Here is a 21,829-nt window from a genome sequence, read left to right on the forward strand (position 1 = left end):
GCAATATGCTGGGCCGTCTGATACCCGGTATAATAAGTGACGCCTGCCTCGGGCCTTTGAACACCGTGATCCCTTTTGTCTTCGTATCAGCAACCTTCATCTTTTCATGGATAGGCGTTGACTCGGTAACGAGCATCTACCTGACTGGATGTTTCTATGGTTTCGCTGCCGCAGCCATTCAGAGTCTCTACCTGCCGACTGTCTTTAGTTTCATGGGGAGCAGCCGCAACAACTCTCCCTCACGGGTGGGATTGGTATTTATACTGATAGCTCTTGCGACGTTGACAGGAGCCCCCATAGGAGGTCGTTTGGTCACGCTAGGAAAGGGGTCATATTTATATGCTCAGCTCTTTGCTGGGATCTCACTAAGCCTAGCTACGGCTTTGTTCATAGCAGCACGGTATGTGAAACATGGCTGGAAGTCGGACAAGCTGTGAGAAGAATGGTTGGACCGCTATATATCCAGTAGTAGCTAGTTAGGCACTGCCGCCCTGTTGAATCTTGTTCATCCTCGAATTCCACCTCTATCGTACTTGGGGTTAAGTAGGGTCACACTTAGTAATCTAATGACTCAGCACCAGTATCCGGATCGGGAGGCGGTGAAAACTGTGCTGCATGGCTGAGTCAGCGCCTTAACTCTTTTCGGACTTTAGCGCCATCGGACTCTCGAACATTCTTTTCGCCGTTCGTCATATTTTAAGCCCTCGCAGTCACTTGTCAGGCTTCTATCTTCGTCCCTCATCCACATCACCGTCTTTTCCTGCTCGTCCTTATATACGACCTCTCCCCTCTTGGGTTTCTTTTAATAACCACTGCTCTCTTTCTCTCGACAAAAGCGTTGCATTTAGCGATACCCGTTTCTCGAACGTACCTCATCAACAACACCATCCTTCCCCCACATCAGCCCAACAGATATCGATAAGAAACGTTCATCAACATGTCTGACTGGGATTCCGTCACTATCATTGGCAAGGCCGCTCGTGGTGGCTCTGCACCCCGTGAGACCGTCGTCAAGGGCCGTTCTGCTCTTAACGCCGCCGCTCGCTCTGGAATGATCGTTGGCACTGAGAAGAAGTACGCCACTGGCAACTCTGTACGTTCAACCATCCAACCATAGCCTGACAACGAAAAATGTAGCTAACACCCGCTTTAGGCTAGCCGTCCAGCCGTAGAAGGTCAGCATTTGACCAAGGTCGATCGATCAGATGAAATCGTCAAGCCCAAGACCGTTGGCCACGAGGTCGGAGATGCGATTAAGCGCCGTCGAAACGAAGAAGGTATCAAGCTCAGTCAGAAGGAGCTTGCTACAAAGTGCAACACTACCGTTTCGGTCATCCAGGACTTTGAGCGTGGAACTGCCGCTCCAGACCAGAAAGTTTTGGCCGCGATGGAGAGGGTGTTGAATGTTAAATTGCGTGGATCGGGGATTGGGCAGGAGAAGTTCCCAAAAAAGAAGAAGTAAACCGACTTTTTTCGGTTTACTCTTTTCCTTGGCCTCCTCTTCTGCTTCTTCATGACAGCCTTGTTTTTCCCTGATTACGATTACGTTTTGTTCCCTGCTGGTCAAATTAGCTGGCGTTATTTTTCTGGTGGAAAGGGAAAAGGCTCGTCGTCACACATGACCTATTGTTCGTCCTGCCCTTTTTTTTTTTTTTTTTTTTTCCTTATTTGGACGAAATGAATAAATATCACTTCGGTTATAGAACAATAAATCGTGCTTGTATGGTCGTTAATTATGTTCCAATTACTCCTGTGAAATCCGGCATATTTGTGAAATAGAATAGGATTTTGGTAATATATTCCATCTATCCAGATCTAACAAACTACCTAACTAACTACTTCTACAGCTTAGTCTCCTCACCCAAATTCTTCTGCAGTCGTCTCTCGACAGCAGCAAGGTACTCCTTGGTGGTAACCCAGCTTTCTCTATCCTTCTTTCCGCATGCCAAGGCCAAATCCTTGGTCATGACGCCTTCAATATCAACGACTTCAACGCAAGCACGCTCAAGCTGCTCAGCGAAGTTAACAACCTCCGGGGTCTCGTCGAGCTGACCGCGACGAACCAGGCCTCGGGTCCAGGCGAAGATAGATGCGATGGGGTTGGTAGAGGTCTCGCGACCCTTTTGGTGTTCGCGATAGTGGCGGGTAACGGTGCCGTGGGCAGCTTCAGACTCGAAGGCATCGCCGGCAGGGGTGGTCAGGGTAGAGGTCATGAGTCCGAGAGAGCCGAAACCTTGGGCAACGATGTCGGATTGGACGTCACCGTCGTAGTCTAGTCAAGTTAACACCATACACCACCACATACATACCTCAATACCCAACAACTCATGCTGAGACCAAAGGGAGCGAGGTCAAGCTTACTCTTCATGGCGATGACATAGCCTCCCTCAGACTTGACCATCTGAGCAACCATGTCGTCAATGAGACGGTGCTCATACCAGATACCCTTGGCCTCGAAGTCGGCCTTGTACTCCTTATCGTAGATCTCCTGGAAGATGTCCTTGAAACGGCCATCGTATTTCTTCAGGATAGTGTTCTTGGTGCTCATGTACATAGGCAGGCTCTTGAGGCTAGCTAGCTTGAAACTGGCATGTGCGAATCCTCGAATGGACTCATCAAGGTTGTACTGTGTTTGTGCAATACCGGGGCCCTTGAAGTCATATACCTGGATACGCTCTGGCTCTCCGCCGGCGGGAGTGTAGACAAGTTCGAGGGTGCCGGGGCCGGGGATGAGACGGTCTGTGGCACGGTACTGGTCACCGAAAGCGTGACGGCCGATTATGATGGGCTTCTTCCAGCCTGGGACGAGCCTAGGAATGCGAGGGATGACAATGGGTTCACGGAAGACAGTTCCTCCCCTGCAGTGTGTTAGCAATCTCCCTGTGCACTTCTGCTGCTTAATGGTAGTGCCTTACAGAATGTTTCTGATGGTTCCATTGGGAGATAGCCACACTGAAGTAGGGTGTTAGCAAGACGGGACAGAATAGATAGCCAGGAGTGGTAGACTTGCTCTTCTTTAGCTTGAACTCCTCCACTCTGGCCTCGTCAGGGGTGATGGTGGCACACTTGACGCCAACGCCATATTTTTTGATGGCCTCTGCGGCATCAACGGTGACTTGGTCGTCTGTCTGATCACGGTACTCGAGACCCTATACCAATGTCAGACAATTGGTTCTCCAGCAGTCATTGGAACCTATTTGCTAAACCTACAAGGTCATAGTACTTGAGGTCAACTTCAAGGTATCTGCCTATATATTAGCCAATGGTCCCTCCCCTCGAACTATTTCGAAAATGCTAACGGTGTAATGAACTATGAACTGTTAGCACAGGGATCTATGAAATATATATATATATGTACGGAGACGTGACCAACATACCTTGTCCTTGATATCCTGCCAAATGATTCTAGTCATCTACTCAAATGTCAGCAAATGCCTGTCAACAAAAAAAAAAAAAAAAGAAAAAAAAAAAAAAAAAAGATAATAAAATATACCTCATCACCATCGAGCTCGACAATCGGGTTCTTGACCACGATCTTCCGCCTGGCAGCCGACATGTTGCGTGTGAAGGGGTTTATTCCGTGGACAAGAGACGAGTGAGCAAGAGCGTTCGGCAGCGCAGGACGCACGTATGCAGACGAAGACAGCGAAGACTGGGAAGACAAAGACGCAGATATAGAAGCAGGCCTGCTCACGACCGTCGAGAAAGAGCGACTCCCCGTGTTTAATACAGAGGGCGAAGAGGCGGAGGCGGAGGTGCAGGTGGGCTGGCAGCGGGAGCGGATAACCCAGCAGCAACCCTGGCGGAAATGGCCGGAAGTAAGCCGAACAGCAGCCATGTTAACACACTTCTATTAGTTATAATTTTTGGCTGGATATTTTCTTATACGGAGTACAGCTTCGTTTCTGGTTCCTCCTCTTTTTTTTTCCCTATTCCTTCGTGGTCTCCAGCGTTGGGTGCGGCGGATGCAAAGAACGGCGAATATGCTTGGTGGTGGGGGGATGTGCAAGTTTCAGTGTCTTCTCTCGCAGCTAGCCAGTTAGCTAGCTTTGCCCTGTCAGATCCTCCGGTGGATAAGGCGCTAGAAGTGGTTGGGGGTGATGATGGGATGTCGGTATGCGGAAAGGTAGGAAAAATCTTGAGTGGAGTTTGGTTCTGTCTGTGTGTATATCCGGCGGGTTGAGCTTTAATGCCGCGATTTTGGTTGGTCCGGAGATAGCAAAGCCCTAGAGGTTGTTATATACTGATCAAAGACGGGAGTGCTCCGGATATCAAGAGTATGTAGCATCAAATTGTTTACGTTGACGACGAGGAGGAGATATCCCGTTCTGAGGCTGTCGGCAATTTTGAGATCGAGACGAACGCCCGCAAAGTCGGCCGACTGCCAATGCAAGGCAAAGCAACCAACTATAGGCTTCTGGAGCTACCCCCTGGCTCGCTGCACCGGCTGTTTCGTGGGGCGTCTCCTTCAAAGTCCGGCTCTCCCTGTCTGTCTCTCCGCAGGCGCACCTAGCTCTGGCATGTAATAGATGCGTTCCAGCTTTCTCCTAGGTATGCGTCTTAGCACGAAAAATCAACACAGCAGCTTCTCTACGAGTGTTATCTAGGCGAACTCGCTGTTTCGTCCTGCGTGTCCAAGTAGCCCGCGGCGCATCTTGCTCCGTCGGCTTTCCGCCTCGTCGGGAAACTCTATGCTGATTAAGCTACCCCTCCCGCGGGGGCGACGGAGCATCTTTCTCCGCCCGTCCGGCTCTCGGCTCTTCTGGCTGCTTAGTCAGTTATTTCTCTCTGCTATTGGGCTTTTTGACTGCGCAGGCAGTCTTCTGTAACTTGTCGATTTGTCGATATCTCTGCAGGATTTCTCCTGGAGTTCACGGGTGCGACGAACCACATACATACGACAGTTAACTCGGCCAGGCTCCGAGAGGGGTAGCTGCAGCATCCGGGTAAGGATTCTATATGCAGGCGCAAGGGCAAGGGCCAGGAAGACCAGGGAGAGGGCCGAAAAGGTAGCGCCGGCTACTCTAGGCAGAGGATTACTCAGCAGGACTTTGTCAGCGGCGGGAGTCTGGCCAGCTTAGTCATTGTCTTGAGCGGGATAAGGTTTGTATCAGAAAGGTGTAGCGAGATAAGATGACTAATACAAAACTGACAGTTTGACTGCCCTTTTGACGACGTCAAATTGGAAGACGATGTGTTGACGGCTACAGGCAGCTTCAATACACTATGATTGATACCCTCCTTGACAGAATAATACACCTCATATAAAAAAGAATATTAATCAAGCACATTAATTGAGTTCAACGCTCTATCCTCGCCTAAGGTCCAAATTTTCTACTCTTATGTTAACACCGCATCGCCCTACCACAAAGCAGCGCGGAGCGTTTGACTTGTGGTCAGAAAAGGGAGCCCCCTGACTCAAACACAAAGGCGGCTAAGAAGCAGAAAATTTCACTGCTCTAGAGTTGGGTGCCATATGTGGGCACGTATTGCATTCAAGGTTATCCTGAGCCGTGTCCTTTTGACTTGGATCCGTGGTGTTGCACGGGCATGGCACCAACAACAGAGATACAGGTCAAGACCATCGACAGACGCCATGAGTCTACTAGGGCATTGTTGATGGTGCCCAGAACCGCCATCTTGGTGTCAGGAGGTAGACCCGTGGTAAGGCTCAAGAGCCCACTAGTTGAGACTATATTCGGATGAAGTCTCTCTATCCCAAGGCGCTGTAAGCCATGAGCCAGGTTATTCGTAAAGAGGGCTTGACCCACGGATAGGAAGATGGTACTACAGCGAATATATGGCGTCAGAATATATATTCTAACTGTAATTTATATTTTGCCGAGTGACCGAAAGAAAGCTTACCTGCCCATCGTCTGCGCAAACATGGACATGCTGGAACCGATTGGAACATCCTTCGAGGTAAGCGCGGCCTGTACAACCATAATGGTGGTTACACTGAACAAGGCTGACCCGATGGCAAGTATAATCTGATAGCCAATCCATTTATCCGTGCGTATGTCGATCTTGAATGTGGTGAAGAGGCCGGAACCAACGGCCCCAAAGGCGGATCCGACGAGCATCCAAATTTCAGGATGCCCCGGCTTAGCAATGACTGCTCCACCCACAAGCAGGATAAGAACGCTTGTAATGAGCCACGGCAAGGTCTGCACTGCTGATGTGAATGGACTGGCGCCCTTAACTCCTTGGAACCATCTGCAATCTTACAATCAGTATGTGCTAAAGCCGGAAACAGGAGATATTTCAAGGGAGTGTATTACTCTGGGAGGTAGAACGCATTCTGCCCCTGCCAGATCTCGATGACAATAAATGCAAGCCCGAGGAGACCAAAGATGACCAGCAGTGCAATCATGCGAGCGTTTCTCCAGGCGTAGATAGTGCCACCCTATTGTAGGGCTAAGAGGAGGCAAGTAACATAATGTTCTAAAGCTGCCAGGGCAAACAGGTCGAGCGTGAGTAGAAAGTCGGAGAACGTGGTGAAGGACTCATCACGTTAAGGCGGCGTGACGGAGAGAAGGAAGGAAATCCAAATGACGGCACCAAAAGGCAGGTTGATATAAAATGTCCAACGCCAGGTGACGTGCTTGGTGAACGCCCCACCTACTAGGGGGCCAGCAGTAGAAGCAAGTGAGCGGGCAATTATGTTCAAGGTAAGGATAATAGGGCGCTTGGTTGGTGGACCAAGGATAGGGACAAGCGAGAAAACCGTGACTAGAAGACCGGACGACCCCAGGCCAGCAATAGCACGGCCTGCAATAAGAGCTGGAGAGCTAGGTGCAGCACCGCAGATAGCAGAACCAACGAGGAATAGGAACACAGCAGTGCTATCGATCCAACGGATGGAGTAACGTGCGCTCAGCTTGCCATATAGGAACTGCGACATGCACACAGCCATCAAGTAGAAACTACCATACCATCCAACATCCTTGAGGGAGTGGAACTCATCCGTAATATACGGGATAGCTGTGGCAACAATGGTACTGTCTTGGGAAGAGATATTTGAGTCAGGCGCTACATTCTTGTATCGGCATGAGCAAAAGGGGATGCAATTTTCAAAATACCAGCGTTGTTAAAATTTTCCCAAGGCTGACGGCTAGTTATAAGAGCCAGATAAAATTTAGTACCAGAGTAATACTCAGAATATGGAGCGTATGTTGATATAATTTCAGGCTTGTCACTGTGAGGATGCATCTCAATACACTTGCTCCTTACTATCCTGGAGAGCTGTGGTAGTGATGTTGCAAAAAATTAAGAATATAACTAGATAGTTAAGAGCTTGGAGAGAATAATAGGATTAAATCACAATAATAAATAAAGGGTAAGGCAGGTGGTTAAAAGGGACACGACTGAGCCGCAGTAATTAGAGTTAGATATATAGAGAAACTGTAACCATGAAGTATAAAATCCCCCGAGAACGTCCTAATCAATTGGTTAGATTGAGAGAAATGCCTCTCAGTATGCCACCTAGTTCCACACCTAGGCTGCTTTCCGCTGCAGATGCATAAATGAATGTTGGCTCCTTTGATATGGTGTTTCATATTACTCCTCTCCTGGTTCACATTGTTGCGTAATTCCCTACATATATATACATAATATTCATAATATGTTTGTGAAGATTTTATGTAGCGGCACGGGTCGATCGACGTCCCGCCAACCTTAAGTGTGGAGCCGTGGCGAAAGTCTACTGCCGCGGGATTCAGTCAATTCCCTAGTGTATGTATTTCAGCACAAAACATACTTGTAGGACCTTGGGTATATCCTAACAAGAGCAGGCCGCGACGGCCTCTTTTCCAGGGGATTACCGAGAAAGATGGCACTTTTCGTGCTGGGCCTCTGCAGGTTTCCCAATGGAAATATCCAATATCGACAGAATTTTCCTAGATCTCCTTCCACTTTTCAAACAACCTAGAGATATACCAGTGCTAACGACCGCAATACCGTATCTAGATATACTGCAAGGATGCTTCCAGAAGCATATCCAGGTAGACCTTTTTTTCTTTTCCCTTTTTCTTCAACGCCCTCTTCAAAAGCTATAATGTAATTTTACCTACTCACTATGCGTAGAACTTCGTCACTATTATTCTTGCCAGCTTAAGGCATTGTAAATTAGAAATTTGAAGATATAAAAACGGTATATGGATATAAAATTGGTATAGTACTGTGGAGAATTTGTGGTGGAGATTTCCATATATCTATGCCAAATGAAACCGTATTTACTTCTTTACTTCTTTCGAGATAAAGGCACGTTGAAGTAGCCTCTCTTTTTTTTTTTTCATTGGTTCACCATCTAGAAGAGTCCATCAATCTCACCCGTCTCGGCGTCGACATCAACGTTCAGGTAGCCTGGTGCAGTAGGCAGTCCGGGGATCGTCTGAATGTCTGCTGCAAGGGCGTATCTAAGTTTTCCAGTTAGCTATGAAAGACAGTAACAAGAACCAAAAAAAAAAAAATCTATGGGGATGGAAGGTGAGCTTACAAGTATCCAGCACCGACAGCAAGCCTGACATCCCGGATAGGAATTACAAAGCCTTCTGGGGCTCCCTTGAGAGCTGGATCGTGGCTGAGAGAGTACTGAGTTTTGGCAATGCAGATAGGTAGATTGCCGTAGCCCTGCTTCTCATACGTCTCAACTTTGCGCGCAGCTAGCTCGCTGAACTCGACAGCGCTGGCGCCGTACATCTCCCGGCCGATGGTGGTGATGCGTTCCTGCATGTTTCCTTCCAGTCCATACAGGAAAGAGAAATTTTTGGGCTGAGAGGATGCCTTGATCACTGCTTCTGCCAGATCAACGGCTCCCTTGCCGCCCATAGCCCAATGATTAGCTGGCACTGCATCCTCGGCACCTGCTGCAATTGCCTCCTCGCGGATGACAGCATGTTCAGCAGCGGTGTCGGTCTCGAAAACGTTGATGGCTACCACCACGGGTACTCCGTAGCGTTTGGCATTGCCGATGTGCTTGCGTAGGTTCACACAGCCCTTTCGTAGTAGCTCCGTATCTTCCTGTCTGTAGGCTTCTGGCAGAGTAGCACCAGGGGTGATATCCGGTCCACCGCCATGGACTTTTAGTGCTCGGACAGTAGCAACAATGACGACGGTGTCTGGTACAAGGCCCGAAGAGCGGCATTTGATGTTAAAGAATCTTTCACCGCCCATGGTGAAGTCGAAACCGGCCTCGGTCACTACAAAGCCAGTGGTGGAGTCGTGGTCTTCATCTGGCTCCGTACCGGCCAGCTTGAGGGCCAGCTTGTCGGCCACCACCGAATTGGCGCCGATGCTGATGTTGGCAAAGGGGCCGGCATGCACGAACACAGGAGTTCCCTCAAGAGACTGCATCAGATTTGGCTTGATTGCGTCCTTCATGAGGGCGGTCAAGGCACCTCCAGCACCGATGTCGTCACAAGTAACTGGCTCACCGGAGCGGGATGATGCAACGACCATGCGACCCAATCGCTCACGCATGTCAGCCAGGTCGTTGCTGAGAGCGAGAATGGCCATACATTCCGAAGCCACGGAAATATCGAAGCCAGTCTGTCTGGTATGGCCCTTCTCGGTAGCAGCCTGACCGACGGTGATAGTACGTAGATGGCGGTCGTTGACATCTAGGACACGGCGCCAGGTAATGGTTTCTGGATCAATGTCCAGCCTGGCAAATCTCTTGATCTCCTCGGGGGTAAGTTCGTTGGGGTCAGTCTTGGTGATGCCCAGTTTCTTCAACCGACGGAACATAATCGGCTGGAACTCACGCTTGCCCTTCTTTGTGGGAACGAGTCGCTTGTACAGACCGGCGTCGGGTGAGGTAGCTTCATGGAACATACGGGTCTCCAGGGCAGCGGCCAACAGGTTGTTTGCAGCAGTGATAGCATGTATATCTCCTGTCAAGTGCAGGTTGAACTCATCCATGGGGATGACCTGGCTATATCCACCACCTGCGGCACCTCCCTTGATACCAAACGTTGGGCCTTGACTAGGCTGGCGAACATTGGCAAACACCACGCGGTTCAAGTGGGCTCCAAGAGCCTGGGTGAGGCCCATAGTAGTGGTAGACTTGCCCTCTCCCAGGGGAGTTGGTGTAATACCGCAGACGAGGATATATCGACCATTTCGACGATGCCCCAAGCGGGAGAGGACGTCGAGACTGACCTTGGCTTTGGTATGGCCATAAGGTTCGAGTTCATGAGATGCGATACCTACTTCCGAGGCAATCTGGGTGATTGGCTTCGGCTTCTGGGACCGAGAGATGGCGATATCAGAGGGTACGGGTGACTTGGGGGTGATGGAGAGGGGGTTTATGGTGCGGCTGCGCTCCTTGTCAAAGTAGAAGCGCGCAGACTTGACAACATTCTGCAGTAGCATGGCCACTGTCATTGGGCCTACACCCCCGGGAACGGGAGTAATCTGTGAGGCCACTTCAACGGCAGATGCATAATCGACATCACCAACAAGACGCTGGCCAGACTTCTTGGTGTCATCGGGTATGTAGTTTGTCCCAACATCAATAACCACCACACCAGGCTTGAGCCAGTCAGCCTTGACGAACTCTGGCTTCCCAATGGCCGCGACCAGAATATCTGCTGTCTTAATGATCTCTTCGACGTTCTTCGTCCTGGAATGGCATGTAGTGACCGTTGCATCAGCGTTCTTGAGTAGATAACTGACAGGACTGCCAACGATATCACTACGCCCAAGAACAACAGCGTGCTTGCCAGTAATCTCGACCCCGCTAGCATATAGCAGCTCCATGACACCTTGCGGCGTGCATGGGATGAAGGTTGGCTTCCCTCCACGCTTGGCCAGCTCGCCGATGCTCAAAGTACCAAAACCGTCGACATCCTTCTCGGGAGCGACAGCAGAGGTAACAGCATGCTCGGACATGTGGTCAGGCAGAGGTAGCTGAACCAGGATGCCATGGACGGAGGGGTCGTTGTTGTCAGATGTTATGCGGGCGAGGATATCAGACTGAGGGGTGTCCACTGGCAATTGGACATGTGTGCAGATAATGGATGCCTGGACTGCTGTATCAGTATGAAGGCGTACGCAATAGAGAATAGATAAGTGTGTGGATGAAAGAGCATACTTCCTCGGCAGCCTTGAGCTTCATGCGAACATAGGTACCTATCCGGTCAGCAAGTCACGGTCGAAGTGGCGGTTATCAGGATAGACATACTGGAATCTGATCGATCGCCCACTGTCCCATTGCAGTCAGTATACTTGTGCACTTAGTAATTATTCGCAGGCAAAGGGCTCACCTTGGTAGATGACGAGAGAGGGCTTGAAGCGCGGGTTCGTCTTCTGGGTCTCCTTGATTTCGCCGTTGAGGCGTTCTCTGATGGCCTTTGCGATGGCAGTGCCGTCTATCTTGGAGGCTCCCATGGCTGCAGTGGTGGTCGACTGTCGGGCGAAGGGCGATTGGTCTAGCGATGGCGGTGCGGAAGACGAGAGCGAGGGCGGAGGAACGAGAGGAAGAGGAAGCGGGAGCGACGAGGCGGCGCGGGGAGACGAGCTGAAGTAGTTGGAGAGGGTGAGGACGGGCGGGGCCGGCGACAGGGAGGCAGCGGCAGCAGTCAGGCGCAGGAGAGGCCGCCGGCGCAGCAGCGAAGAAGCGGGCGGGAGGACAGGGCGAGGCATGCCGCTGCTGGCATCTTTTGGGCTCGTCGTCGTCGTCGGCGCTGGGTTATTCTCTTCGGTCGGCTATCCTGGGCTTCATGATGGCGCGCCTCTTTGTCTCGCCGTCGTTGAGGTGAAAATTCTGACTGATAAGATAAAGCCCGCCCCTGAGGCTCAAACTACAGGTAGATGTAGATTAGATAGCGTGTTGACTACTCGGTGCACAGATCAAGATGCTGAGATTAGATGATGCACTGTCTACTTCTACTTGCAAGAGTGCACTGTCCTTGACGGCGCTGCGCCTGGTAGCAAGCACGCCGATTGACCGACAGGCTGCATCCCAAAAGGTAACTAGTTAACTAGCTAACGCCCGACAGCTAAGTTAACAACCAACTCAACCACCAGCTGTACGGGCTTATTATACCTTAAAGGCACATTTATCAAGGCAGCTGGCTCTCATAGCCAGCTAGAAGTCATGACTATCTTGTTTTATGGAAAGGCAGTCGGTTACTGCCTCAGTAAGTCAATGATCGACTCTGGCTACTCCACAACCTCCGCAGCAACTGAGCTGTCGTCGTCTGCTATCACCACACTAAGGAAAGGCCTCTTCAGGATTACCGCTATTATACCATCCTCTCTTCTTTTACCCCTGTATATCCGTCGAGTATCGGTTATATCCAGGTCAAAAGCATTTATTACAGAACTAAGACCAGAAAAAGACAGCACGAAAGCTTTTTCGGTCTGAGAATGATGACTATACCCATCACTTACGATTAACGAAGATGCCCTTGACGGTTACTGCAGTTGCAGAATTCTTGGATCAGGTATATCCAGAAGATGTACCATTGTCCAATATAACCAGAAGAAATAGACCAAAGCAAGTACCTGTATTACTTGAGTGTACACCTCTATACAGTAATATTTAGCCTCTTTGACAATCCCGAGCCTAATTGTGGAGGCACAACATGAACATTGACCTAAGCCGACATACCCTTTCTCGGGTGGCAAAATACAATAGTACAGAGCTATGGGCCTTCGAGATTACAGAATCTACCTTTCAGTTACTTGATTGATTTAATTACTACTCATTTGAGAATATACCGCTGAGTAGAAGTGATCAATTTTCTTAGAGGCTTTATCGAAGAGAAATTAAGTTATACTGAATGTTCCCAGGGTTTTATCAACTACAAAGCCAAATGTCTACAGCACTCAAGCCACCTTTTATTTCCCTCTTTCTATTTCAATTTGTCCGTCTAGGCTAGCTAGTTTATTCTACGGGCCCCTTCTATGAAAAGGAACTAAGCAAGCCTTGTATATTTGGATCTGAAAATCTGTACAATAAGCCACACAATATCTAGCCGAAAGGTATACAGAATGGTGGTTGCGTTACTACCTGAAGTAGTGCATAAATATTTTATATATGCCTCATTATTTCCAAGTGTTAGGGTCTGTCGGGTACAAGCTACATCTTCCTATCTTGACTCGTGTAATGTTTTACGCCCGTGCTTGATATTGAGTCACGTTTCGTAGCCGTCTTTTGATGAATTAAGGCTAGTCACCTTGTTTCTCTCCCTGCTTTCCTCGTCCTCATTCTACCAGAACCATCATTGAGAAACTTGATATTATTGCCCCCTTATCCGCCTTAACAAAAACCGAGCGTTGGCAGCATACTTATGTAGATTAGCGCTAGTAAGGTTTCAAAATAATCTATTATTAGAATATCTTCGCTTAACAGACTTTCTGCCGCTAGAGTAACCCAGTTAAAACTCGGCGTCCAGGCCAATTTGAAATTCTAAGTTTGTTAAACCCATATTTTAAGGTTTGCGGGGCGGTCCGCATCCAGTTAAACTTTTTGGCGCGACGACTATATGTAATTAGTCATCTTTCGCGTCTAGAGAGTTTTATCAGTACAGAGATTTCATTGTTAGGTTTTATTAGTATGTCTACAACTTATTAAATTCATACTTAATACTCTGTCAGATTGGATTCTTTATAAAATTCAAGGGTAACCGCGATAAGGACTTTTGAGGTGCTACCAAGATGCAGTGCCCCTGTAAATGGTAATGGTTATCCCCTGGTCCTATGAAATTTGAATATTAATTCATATTACCAAAAACTTGATGTTGCTCTGTTTAATTTCTTCTTGAATAGATTAAGTGAAGTATAATCAGCAAAAAGGAACCTGATTGAGCGAGACAATCAAGGTAGTTATCAAGCCGAGGAGCCTCTCAGCTTCTCCCAATACGCATCAATATATTGTACTATTAGTCTGGAACCAGTGCTAAATTTTCTATCTCTTTGCGTGAGGTAGTATAATGCCTCGTTAACTGGTAATACATTTTCATACGTTGATATACCAGTCGCGATCTTAGTCGAACCTAATTATTAGCCTACAGCCGAAATTTTGAAGTCACTAGTATACTACTTATGAATCAGTAATGGCAACAGGCCCATTCATCTCCAGAATCAGAATACTACGATACCTCAGAGACAGGCCTTATAAAACGTGGGACAGGCCGGGAGCTTCTTGTAATGTTCAGTATTATCGCCTGTGCCGTATGGGATGCTTTTGCCTACAACCGGTATCTATTAGCGGGGGTGTGGGGATAAAATCAAAAATCAAGGCAAAAGCGAGCAAGGAGATTCCTATTAACCCCCTTGCTGTCCCTCCATGTTCCATATGCCTTGTAAAGGCTTTTTTTTTAATACATATATATATATATCTCCAAGGAAAGCTTTCAACTAGAGATGCTACCCCCTCTTGGCTGACCATTTTTGAGGGCATAGGGAGCAAATTACTTCAATAGGATTGAATTCATACTGCAGAGTCACCTGTGGATGATGACCTGGAATAGACTGGAGCCTTCAATCCTCGACTTATGCATTTTGTAGAGCTTGTCGACTATTCCAGGTGACTTGGTCTAGTATTTGACAGAATTATCAATAAAGCGACACTCGCGCCTTACAAACGAAGGGGTATTCTGCAGAATCTTCGACTTCTGTCTGTCTCGCAGCTAAAATATTCGCCTTGTCTCTCCTGCTCCTCGTTTTTTACCTACCCTAATGCTGTCGGGCGCCCGGGCGTGGACCTACCAGAGAGGAATAACAAAAGTCCGTATTAGTCAGCCATGATGTAAAAGTTCTGTGTGGGCGAACAAAAATATTAGAGTCAGAAAAGTCGCAGGCGAAGACGAAGCGCAAGTCCAGATTTAACAAGGACAGACCCGTACGCGGAGCCACGAAGACGATTAGCTGCATACGTATCTACGGTCATATTAAATATTTCATACAAAATGAGACCAATCCTCCTCCAGGGTCATGTTCGTGTCCCTTTTATCTCGTCCACTTCTCTCTTCATAGCGTCACCCCCCCACGCAAATTCAAGATTCGAAGTAGCAGCTAACCCAGCGCCTCTAGGAACGATCCTTGACCCAGATCAAATTCTCGCGGGACGGCGATTTGCTTTTCTCGGTAGCTAAGGATAAGAACATCTGTGTCTGGTACTATGCGAACGGCGAGCGACTAGGCACCTACTCCGGCCATCAGGGTGCGCTATGGACCATTGACCCAAGCCCCAACACTGTACTGCTCGCCTCGGGAGCGGCAGATAACACCGTTAAGCTATGGAACATCAAGACCGGCGAGTGCGTTAAGACATGGGACTTTCCTACGGCCGTGAAGCGGGTTGAGTTTTCTGCCGATGGATCGAAGCTGTTGGCGGTTACCGAGAAGCGAATGGGCTACCTGGGCACCATCGTTGTTTTTGATATTGCATACGGAGACGGTGAGGGGAACAACCTGCACGAGCAGGCCGACGAACCCGTCTTGAAAATCACTTGCGAGGAGAGCAAGGCCACCGTTGCTGGCTGGAGTTACCTGGCGAAATACATTATTGCTGGACACGAGGACGGAAGCATCAGCCAATACGACGCAAAGGTAAAAATCACTCACTCGATTAGTCTTATAATTTTGAGACTTACAAGTATCTAACGGGGTGTACAGACTGGCGATCAGCTAGAAAACGTCCAGGCACACGAGCTCGACTGCAAGATCACTGATCTCCAGTTCTCCGCTGACAGGACCTATTTCATCACCGCCTGCTCTGACAAATCGGCCAAGGTGCGTCTCAGTTTTTATTCCCCTCTACAGTTGTCGTATTTGCCGTCATGCTAACCCACCTAGATCCTCTCATCAAGCACCCTCGAAATCCTCAAGACCTACACTGCCGATACCCCTCTCAACACAGCAGCCATAACAGCAAAGAAGGACTTCGTCGTTCTTGGTGGTGGCCAGGCTGCCATGGACGTGACCACCACCTCCGCCAGACAAGGAAAGTTCGAGGCCCGATTCTACCACAAAATATTCGAGGACGAGATCGGTCGTGTCAGGGGCCACTTCGGTCCCCTGAACACGATCGCCGTCCACCCTGCTGGCGTTGGCTATGCGTCTGGCGGAGAAGACGGATACGTCCGTGTTCATCATTTTGACAAGTCCTATTTCGATTTTATGTATGAGGTTGAAAGGGAGCAGTTGAGGAAGTGATTGTTGTTTTCTATCTGTTTTTTTATCCGCCCCCCCCTCCTCCCTTCCCTTTCGCTCAAAGATCTGTTATTCGGTTGGGTTGTTTAATGCCTCTTGATGATAATTATATTCTTTTTTTTTTTTTTTCTCCTTTCTTCCCTCTCCATGTTTCCCCCTTTTCTTTGATCTCGTTCCAAAATCCTGCAGCTGCATTGCATGAGTTCGTCTTTACCACGGTGTTGTGTTCATTGTCCCTGTTTTATCTTGACAAAACAAGAAGCGAGAAGCAGAGAGAAAAAAGAAACGGAATAAAAGAGTAGGAGGAGTAGGCGGTTCTAGAAGGGATGATGGGATGGTCTTCTGGTCTCCTGGTATGCTGATTGCCGTGTCCTTTGCTCCTTTTTCTGCTGTTTTGTGCCTTGTTGGAAGCTGGTTCTGGTACTTACTTACGAGACTTGAGGGCCCTTGCAGGCTGGCGAGCTGGATAGAGAAATGCAAAGAGCAAATGATTCATGACCAGACATAAAAAGACTGCAAGTATCCATCCCTATCCTTAAATCTCAACTCTTCTTCTTTTCTCATCGTTTTTCTCTCCCCATCGTCATCGTCTCCCTCTCTGATACCACTGATACCCAACCCGCCGTTTCGAACCGCCCGCCCTAACGTCCAAGTGACGTCACGGCAAGGACAGGCTGCTACTGTTATATCTTTTTCTTTTTATTCGCCTACTGTGCAACTCCAGGCGTCAAGCGACATCTCGTATCTCAGACATGCAGGGCCAAATTACTCCCCCACGGCTGGCCCTGAGAACAGGGAAGATGGCTGGGAACAGCGACCAGCCTTTACCTCGCCATGGACGGCGACTATCCCACTTCTCCATCCACCGAGGGAACTTTCTGATTCTGCTTTGCAACTGCTAGCAGGCCTCCTTTGCCAGTCACAACTCTCCGCCCACGGCGATCCGTGACGGCATCATGCTCTAGCGTTCTGCTCGGAGGCGCGCGATCTTCCAGGGAAGGCCGAAGGAGGCTGTGACGGGAAGCTTGCTGCCCGACAGCCCTCTGCTCGACTCCTATGCCCCGTACACTTCGTTCACTTTATTAACATATATATCTAAATATGGCCTGGATGGATGGATGATGATGGAATGGACTCTCGCTCTCGAGATCGCCGGAAACAAACCACACTGACTGGTCTTTCGGCCTGTTATTTTCTTTTCTTTCGAGAAACGGGCTATATGTCCTCGCTGCTATGAGTCTGCTCATAGAGTTTTCCTTCTTCCCTGTTAGCGCCTAAAGTCACTGTCGCTACGAACCCGCAGGCAGTCACTTGGCCGATGTCTATTCCCATGCTCTGCCATGCAACTCTGGTCCAGGGGCGGCGACGGGGGGGGGGGGGGGGGGGGGGGAGGGGAGGGACAGAAATACAGTCATTTTATTTTCTCGCACCGGGCTGAGAGCAGCAGCAGCAAAGAAGACGAAGACGAAGAACAGAAGAAAAAAAGAAAAAAAAACGAGAAGAAGCAAAGAAAGGAAGAAAAAAAAAAAGCCCCCATTGCGGTTGAATGATAAATAGCAATCGCAGATTTCGCCGTTGCTGATCGGGACTGTCCTGTCGCTGCCAACTCTTATTTCTCGACTCTTGTGCGCTCGTCTTTCCGTTGCTTCTTCGTCTCCTGCGGACAGCTGGAGTATATAGGGACCGGCTGCCTGCTGTCCTGCCGTCAGTCCGTTTGTCCTGTCCTCTCGAGCCCGTTCTTTATATAAACCGCTGGCCTCACCTGCCATCTAGCTACGCCGGCCTCTTCTCTAAAAAAGGAGAAGAAAAATAATAAGCAGAAGAAGAAATCCATCGAGCTTCGCTGTCGACATGGCTTCTTCGTCTCTGTCGCTTCTCGTATTCTCTACCCACTTCTCTCACAGGCTGCTCTGACTGTGACTGCTGCCCGCCTGACTTGATATATATTATCGCCACTCCCTCTGCATCCCACAAGCCCACCTGATTCCTGCTCTTTCTTCACCAGCGGGCTGCTCCGAGCACTCCTCCTGACTCATATCCCTTCTTCCAGGCGTCTTCTCTCTCTCGTACCGCCTTCGCTGTCCCTTCGCCGGCTGTCGACCTCGCCCTTTTTTTTTACCTCGTCACTTCAGCCCTCCTTCTACACAAAGAGCGAGGGATAAAGAAAAATCGCAGGCATGGTTCCGCTGGCCCGTGAGGCGCCCTTGGCAGTAAAGCCGCCCGCCGCCTCCGCCGCCGCCAAGACCCTCCTCGCTTCCACCCCGTCGCCTGGCTCTAACCTGACGCCGCCCCTGACCCCCGTCGATGAGGAGGACGGCGCTCAAATCATACCCGTGCTCGACGGCGCCCACTCCAAGGTCCCTCCATTGTGGGCAGCGCAGCTCGACGGGCCAAGCGAATGCTCCCTGCCACTCAAGTATCGCTATGGCCAGGACGGTAGTCGAATAGAGTACGGCAGAGGCGCCTGGAGCAACGTCTACAGCGCCATCAGCATCGACCACGCTGCTTTTCTGGCTACGTCGCCACCCCAGACTCCCACTCGCGGCTCTTCGGCCTCGTCTCCTTTGTTGGGGCCCCGGAACAGCCGTACCAGCAGCTACAGCGGCGGCGGCGGGAGCACCCATACCACTGTGTACGCTGTTAAAGTGGCCTCCGGACGTTTAGCGCACGATGCAGTCTCCGCCGAAGCAGATATCCTTACTCTTCTCCATCGAATTCCAGGCAGTGCAGCTCATATCGTGCCATTTCATGGCTATATTGCTTCTGAACATGCCATCGTCATGACTGCCATCCCGCTCTCCTTTGCCTCGTACATCAAAACCAGAGCAAAAGATGCGGCTGCTGTATTCAACACCAGAACCATGTTTAAGCCTGTCCTGGGAATGGCAACCTGGCTATCTTTTGCTGACAAGTTAGTCGAGGGGCTTCAGTGGATGCATGAAGCAGGCGTGGTCCACGGCGATATTAAGCCCCAGAATATCCTCCTTCGTCCGCGGGTTCCCAGCATCAGCAGCATCAGCAGCAGCAGTAGAGGTCCTACTACTACGGCATTAAACAGTTCCGGGACCATTGATGACACTGCAGCGAATTCATTCGATCTGCTCTTCATCGACTTTACTTCTTCTCTCTACTCTCATGACAGCAGCGTGGCCCTGAACTCGACCGCTAGCTCTCGGCTAGCCACCAGTCTTCCGTTCACGGCCCCTGAACTCTTATCGATCAGCTCCATTACAGTACCACCAACTCCAGCACCTTCGTCTGATATATTCGCCTTGGCTCTCACCTTGGTCGCTGCAGCAATCGGCTATGGAGAGGTGTACCCGGGACTTGAGAGACATAGAGCTCTCGCTCTCGCAAGAGATGGCCACCGTGTGATTGACTATGTCCGCGCAGGGGAGCAGGGAACTAGAGTCCCACGGAAGGGGGTGGTAGAGAGGGTTATATCTCCTGCTGTTCTAAAAGATGCAGATAGCAGAGTGACTACAGAGCACTGGTTGGGCATTATCAGGGGCGAGATTGCGGCCCTTGCATAAATAATGGATTGAATGTTTGTCTACAAATATAGACTTTCCTACATCTCCACCCATCATTCTTCCTCCTGCTTTGATTGTAGGTTACGTGATGTTTTTATGATTGATTGTACTTTTACCCCCTTCCCTTGTTGTTAACTACCAGCATCTGGAGCATGATAAGACTGGCGTTTGTTTTTAACTAACCTGCATCCCTTTTTCTTTCCTCTTTCCCTTTTTCTCTCTCTTCTTCTTCTTCTTCTTCTTCTTTTACTTCGCATCGCTAGAACCAAGCTCTTCATTCCAGTCAGCTATAGCGTTAGATGCAGTATCAATTTTGCGTTGTCATTATATAATCTCTCTCAGTTTGAGCCTACTGTTTGCTCTTCTCACCTTCCACGGAGCTCCATTGCAATTTCTATATCAAATATCAAACATTAGTAAACATGGATATCTAAAGGATGGAATAATATTTTTCTTGTCTTCTCTCCCTTTCTTCTATCCATATACTTGCTGTCCTAACCATATATACATTCGTTTGATGCAACCCTGTTAATTCTATATTCTTCAACTGCACCTTGTCTGTGATAACCCTCGCTTGGTTTGTGTTTTGGTTTCTTATTGCAATATATATACTATCATTAAAAACGGATATAGAAACTACCAGAAGCACATTATAAGCCATGGCCTACCTGCTGTCTAATGTCACCCCCTTGTTTCGAATGGTCTGGCCTTCTAACCGCAGAACACCTCCGAGAAACGGGACTACTCATATGCATCCCAGTGCCACACCGGGCATGACAGACTTTGAAGAGGAGCCATCATCCGAAGAAGATTATATTTACGATATCAACAGCCAACTAGCATCGGAAACCCAAGAAAACAAGGACACATCCACGGGACGGATTCCGGGTGTAGCAAAGCTCCTCAGTAATGTGACCATCGGACCTCCATCTAGTCAAACAGTCAACAGAGCTAAACCGAACTTCTATATCACTAGACCAAACGGCGCGAAGGTTCCTCTGATACCCTTGGACGAGCTACCCGAGGGCCTTAAGCTTGGTGACCAAGATTGGTATCGCAACTGCTGGATAAGGTACATGCATCCCGTATCTCACGGCAGACTCCCAAGTTCAGGAACTTATGTAGCAACCATCAATAGTGGCACACAGCTCAGCCGCAAGGGGTATACTGTTAGAACACCAAGTGGCAGAGTGGATATCTTGAAAAAGCCGAAAGTCATCCCACCGCTGCTTGATTGCTGTGTGTGTGAAAATGCCAGGAGCAATGAGGACGATGTCGCTGTTCAACCTCAAGAGAACCGGCCAAAGTCGACTCAATCACCCTTGCTGCCACAGAGAGCGGAAGTGCAAATCGGGCAACGATACGGGACATTCGCTCCGCCTGACTCCTTAAACATGAACCTATTTGATTCTTCCAGCTCCAGTTCTGAAGAGGAAACAGCAGAAACGGATGGAGCCAGTCGCCCAAGGGGTCAGGATTGGCTAACTCGTGAACGATCCGAAACGCCGCCAGGTGAAAGGAAGCTAAGTATGGGTGTTCTATGGGAAGTCGAGAGCATAGATGACGACGACGACGACGACACTCCCAACGATGAACCTGATATGCCGGATGGTAGAAGTGATAGCCAGTCTCGTGACGATAAGCTCGACAGCACAGATGATACAAATGATAGCCAGCAAGGCGGCCGCTCGAATTCCTTAAGATTCGTGAATTATATACTCTGGCTCGGTTGGATATAAATGAAGGTCTGCGGATGACTCGCATCCACGACCCTGACGAGGCGTCAAACTAAGTTGGTGTCAAACTAAGTCGATGTCAGGGCTTACAGCGGCCATTAAACTACTGGCGGCTTTTTTTTCCCCTTCTGATTATTATATTGGGCATGAAGTCAGTTGATCCCGTTCGTTTCCCACTATGTTGACCATGTCAGCTGCTATTTGTTGAGTGTCCTGCACTTACCCATGGCAGCTCTTTATATTTCGGATTCTGTCTTTGAGACTCATGGTTTGTGTACCTGGCGTTAATTCCTTGTCTCAATCCGTTTTTTCCCCTTCCGAGGTTTCAACTTTTCGTTCCATAGTGTATACACTCCTTTGAGGCATAGACCGTCCATTCATTCATAAAATGGAATC

The 21,829-nt window shown here is 49.1% G+C and overlaps 7 protein-coding genes across 8 annotated transcripts; 4 read left to right on the forward strand and 3 right to left on the reverse strand.

Annotated features, from left to right (window-relative positions):
• Positions 1-937: 937 nt before the first annotated feature.
• TERG_06074 (multiprotein-bridging factor 1) lies at positions 938-1,462 on the forward strand (the record flags this gene model as incomplete). The annotated part of the gene is made up of 2 exons (XM_003233031.1): positions 938-1,093; positions 1,154-1,462. The coding sequence occupies 2 exons, from the start codon at positions 938-940 to the stop codon at positions 1,460-1,462; spliced, it is 465 nt and encodes a 154-aa protein (XP_003233079.1).
• A 379-nt stretch (positions 1,463-1,841) lies between these two features.
• On the reverse strand, positions 1,842-3,838 carry TERG_06075 (isocitrate dehydrogenase [NADP], mitochondrial; the record flags this gene model as incomplete). Of its 2 annotated transcripts, XM_003233032.1 has the most annotated exons (8): positions 1,842-2,272; positions 2,362-2,858; positions 2,916-2,952; positions 3,011-3,149; positions 3,211-3,244; positions 3,300-3,310; positions 3,378-3,413; positions 3,494-3,838. In XM_003233032.1, 8 exons carry the CDS (start codon positions 3,836-3,838, stop codon positions 1,842-1,844), a joined length of 1,530 nt encoding a protein of 509 aa, XP_003233080.1. The 2 variants fall into 2 exon arrangements, with proteins under 2 accessions (XP_003233080.1, XP_047606780.1); XM_047750092.1 differs by lacking the exon at positions 1,842-2,272 and having other exon boundaries at positions 2,282-2,858.
• Positions 3,839-5,501: 1,663 nt separating this feature from the next.
• Positions 5,502-7,212, reverse strand: TERG_06076 (uncharacterized protein; the record flags this gene model as incomplete). The annotated part of the gene is made up of 5 exons (XM_003233033.1): positions 5,502-5,787; positions 5,866-6,216; positions 6,282-6,406; positions 6,626-7,032; positions 7,083-7,212. 5 exons carry the CDS (start codon positions 7,210-7,212, stop codon positions 5,502-5,504), a joined length of 1,299 nt encoding a protein of 432 aa, XP_003233081.1.
• A 1,096-nt stretch (positions 7,213-8,308) lies between these two features.
• On the reverse strand, positions 8,309-11,646 carry TERG_06077 (uncharacterized protein; the record flags this gene model as incomplete). The annotated part of the gene is made up of 5 exons (XM_003233034.1): positions 8,309-8,417; positions 8,498-11,025; positions 11,096-11,133; positions 11,186-11,206; positions 11,268-11,646. 5 exons carry the CDS (start codon positions 11,644-11,646, stop codon positions 8,309-8,311), a joined length of 3,075 nt encoding a protein of 1,024 aa, XP_003233082.1.
• Positions 11,647-14,838: 3,192 nt separating this feature from the next.
• On the forward strand, positions 14,839-16,811 carry TERG_06078 (eukaryotic translation initiation factor 3 subunit I). Its single transcript, XM_003233035.2, has 4 exons — positions 14,839-14,945; positions 15,043-15,561; positions 15,628-15,744; positions 15,808-16,811. The coding sequence occupies exons 1-4, from the start codon at positions 14,919-14,921 to the stop codon at positions 16,165-16,167; spliced, it is 1,023 nt and encodes a 340-aa protein (XP_003233083.1). The 5' UTR covers positions 14,839-14,918; the 3' UTR covers positions 16,168-16,811.
• Positions 16,812-18,341: 1,530 nt separating this feature from the next.
• On the forward strand, positions 18,342-19,697 carry TERG_06080 (serine/threonine protein kinase; the record flags this gene model as incomplete). Its single annotated transcript, XM_003233036.1, has 1 exon — positions 18,342-19,697. The coding sequence occupies one exon, from the start codon at positions 18,342-18,344 to the stop codon at positions 19,695-19,697; it is 1,356 nt and encodes a 451-aa protein (XP_003233084.1).
• Positions 19,698-20,356: 659 nt separating this feature from the next.
• On the forward strand, positions 20,357-21,436 carry TERG_06081 (uncharacterized protein; the record flags this gene model as incomplete). The annotated part of the gene is made up of 1 exon (XM_003233037.1): positions 20,357-21,436. The coding sequence occupies one exon, from the start codon at positions 20,357-20,359 to the stop codon at positions 21,434-21,436; it is 1,080 nt and encodes a 359-aa protein (XP_003233085.1).
• Positions 21,437-21,829: the final 393 nt, after the last annotated feature.

Source organism: Trichophyton rubrum (assembly GCF_000151425.1).
Source record: "Trichophyton rubrum CBS 118892 genomic scaffold supercont2.7, whole genome shotgun sequence".
NCBI lineage: Eukaryota > Fungi > Ascomycota > Eurotiomycetes > Onygenales > Arthrodermataceae > Trichophyton > Trichophyton rubrum.

Bases quoted from the DNA above. Each gene is read 5' to 3' on its own strand.
- TERG_06078 (XM_003233035.2), top strand. From the start codon at position 14,919: ATGAGACCAATCCTCCTCCAGGGTCAT. The intron at 15,562-15,627 runs GTAAAAATCACT...CGGGGTGTACAG, and splicing joins TCAGCCAATACGACGCAAAG to ACTGGCGATCAGCTAGAAAA. The intron at 15,745-15,807 runs GTGCGTCTCAGT...TAACCCACCTAG, and splicing joins GCTCTGACAAATCGGCCAAG to ATCCTCTCATCAAGCACCCT.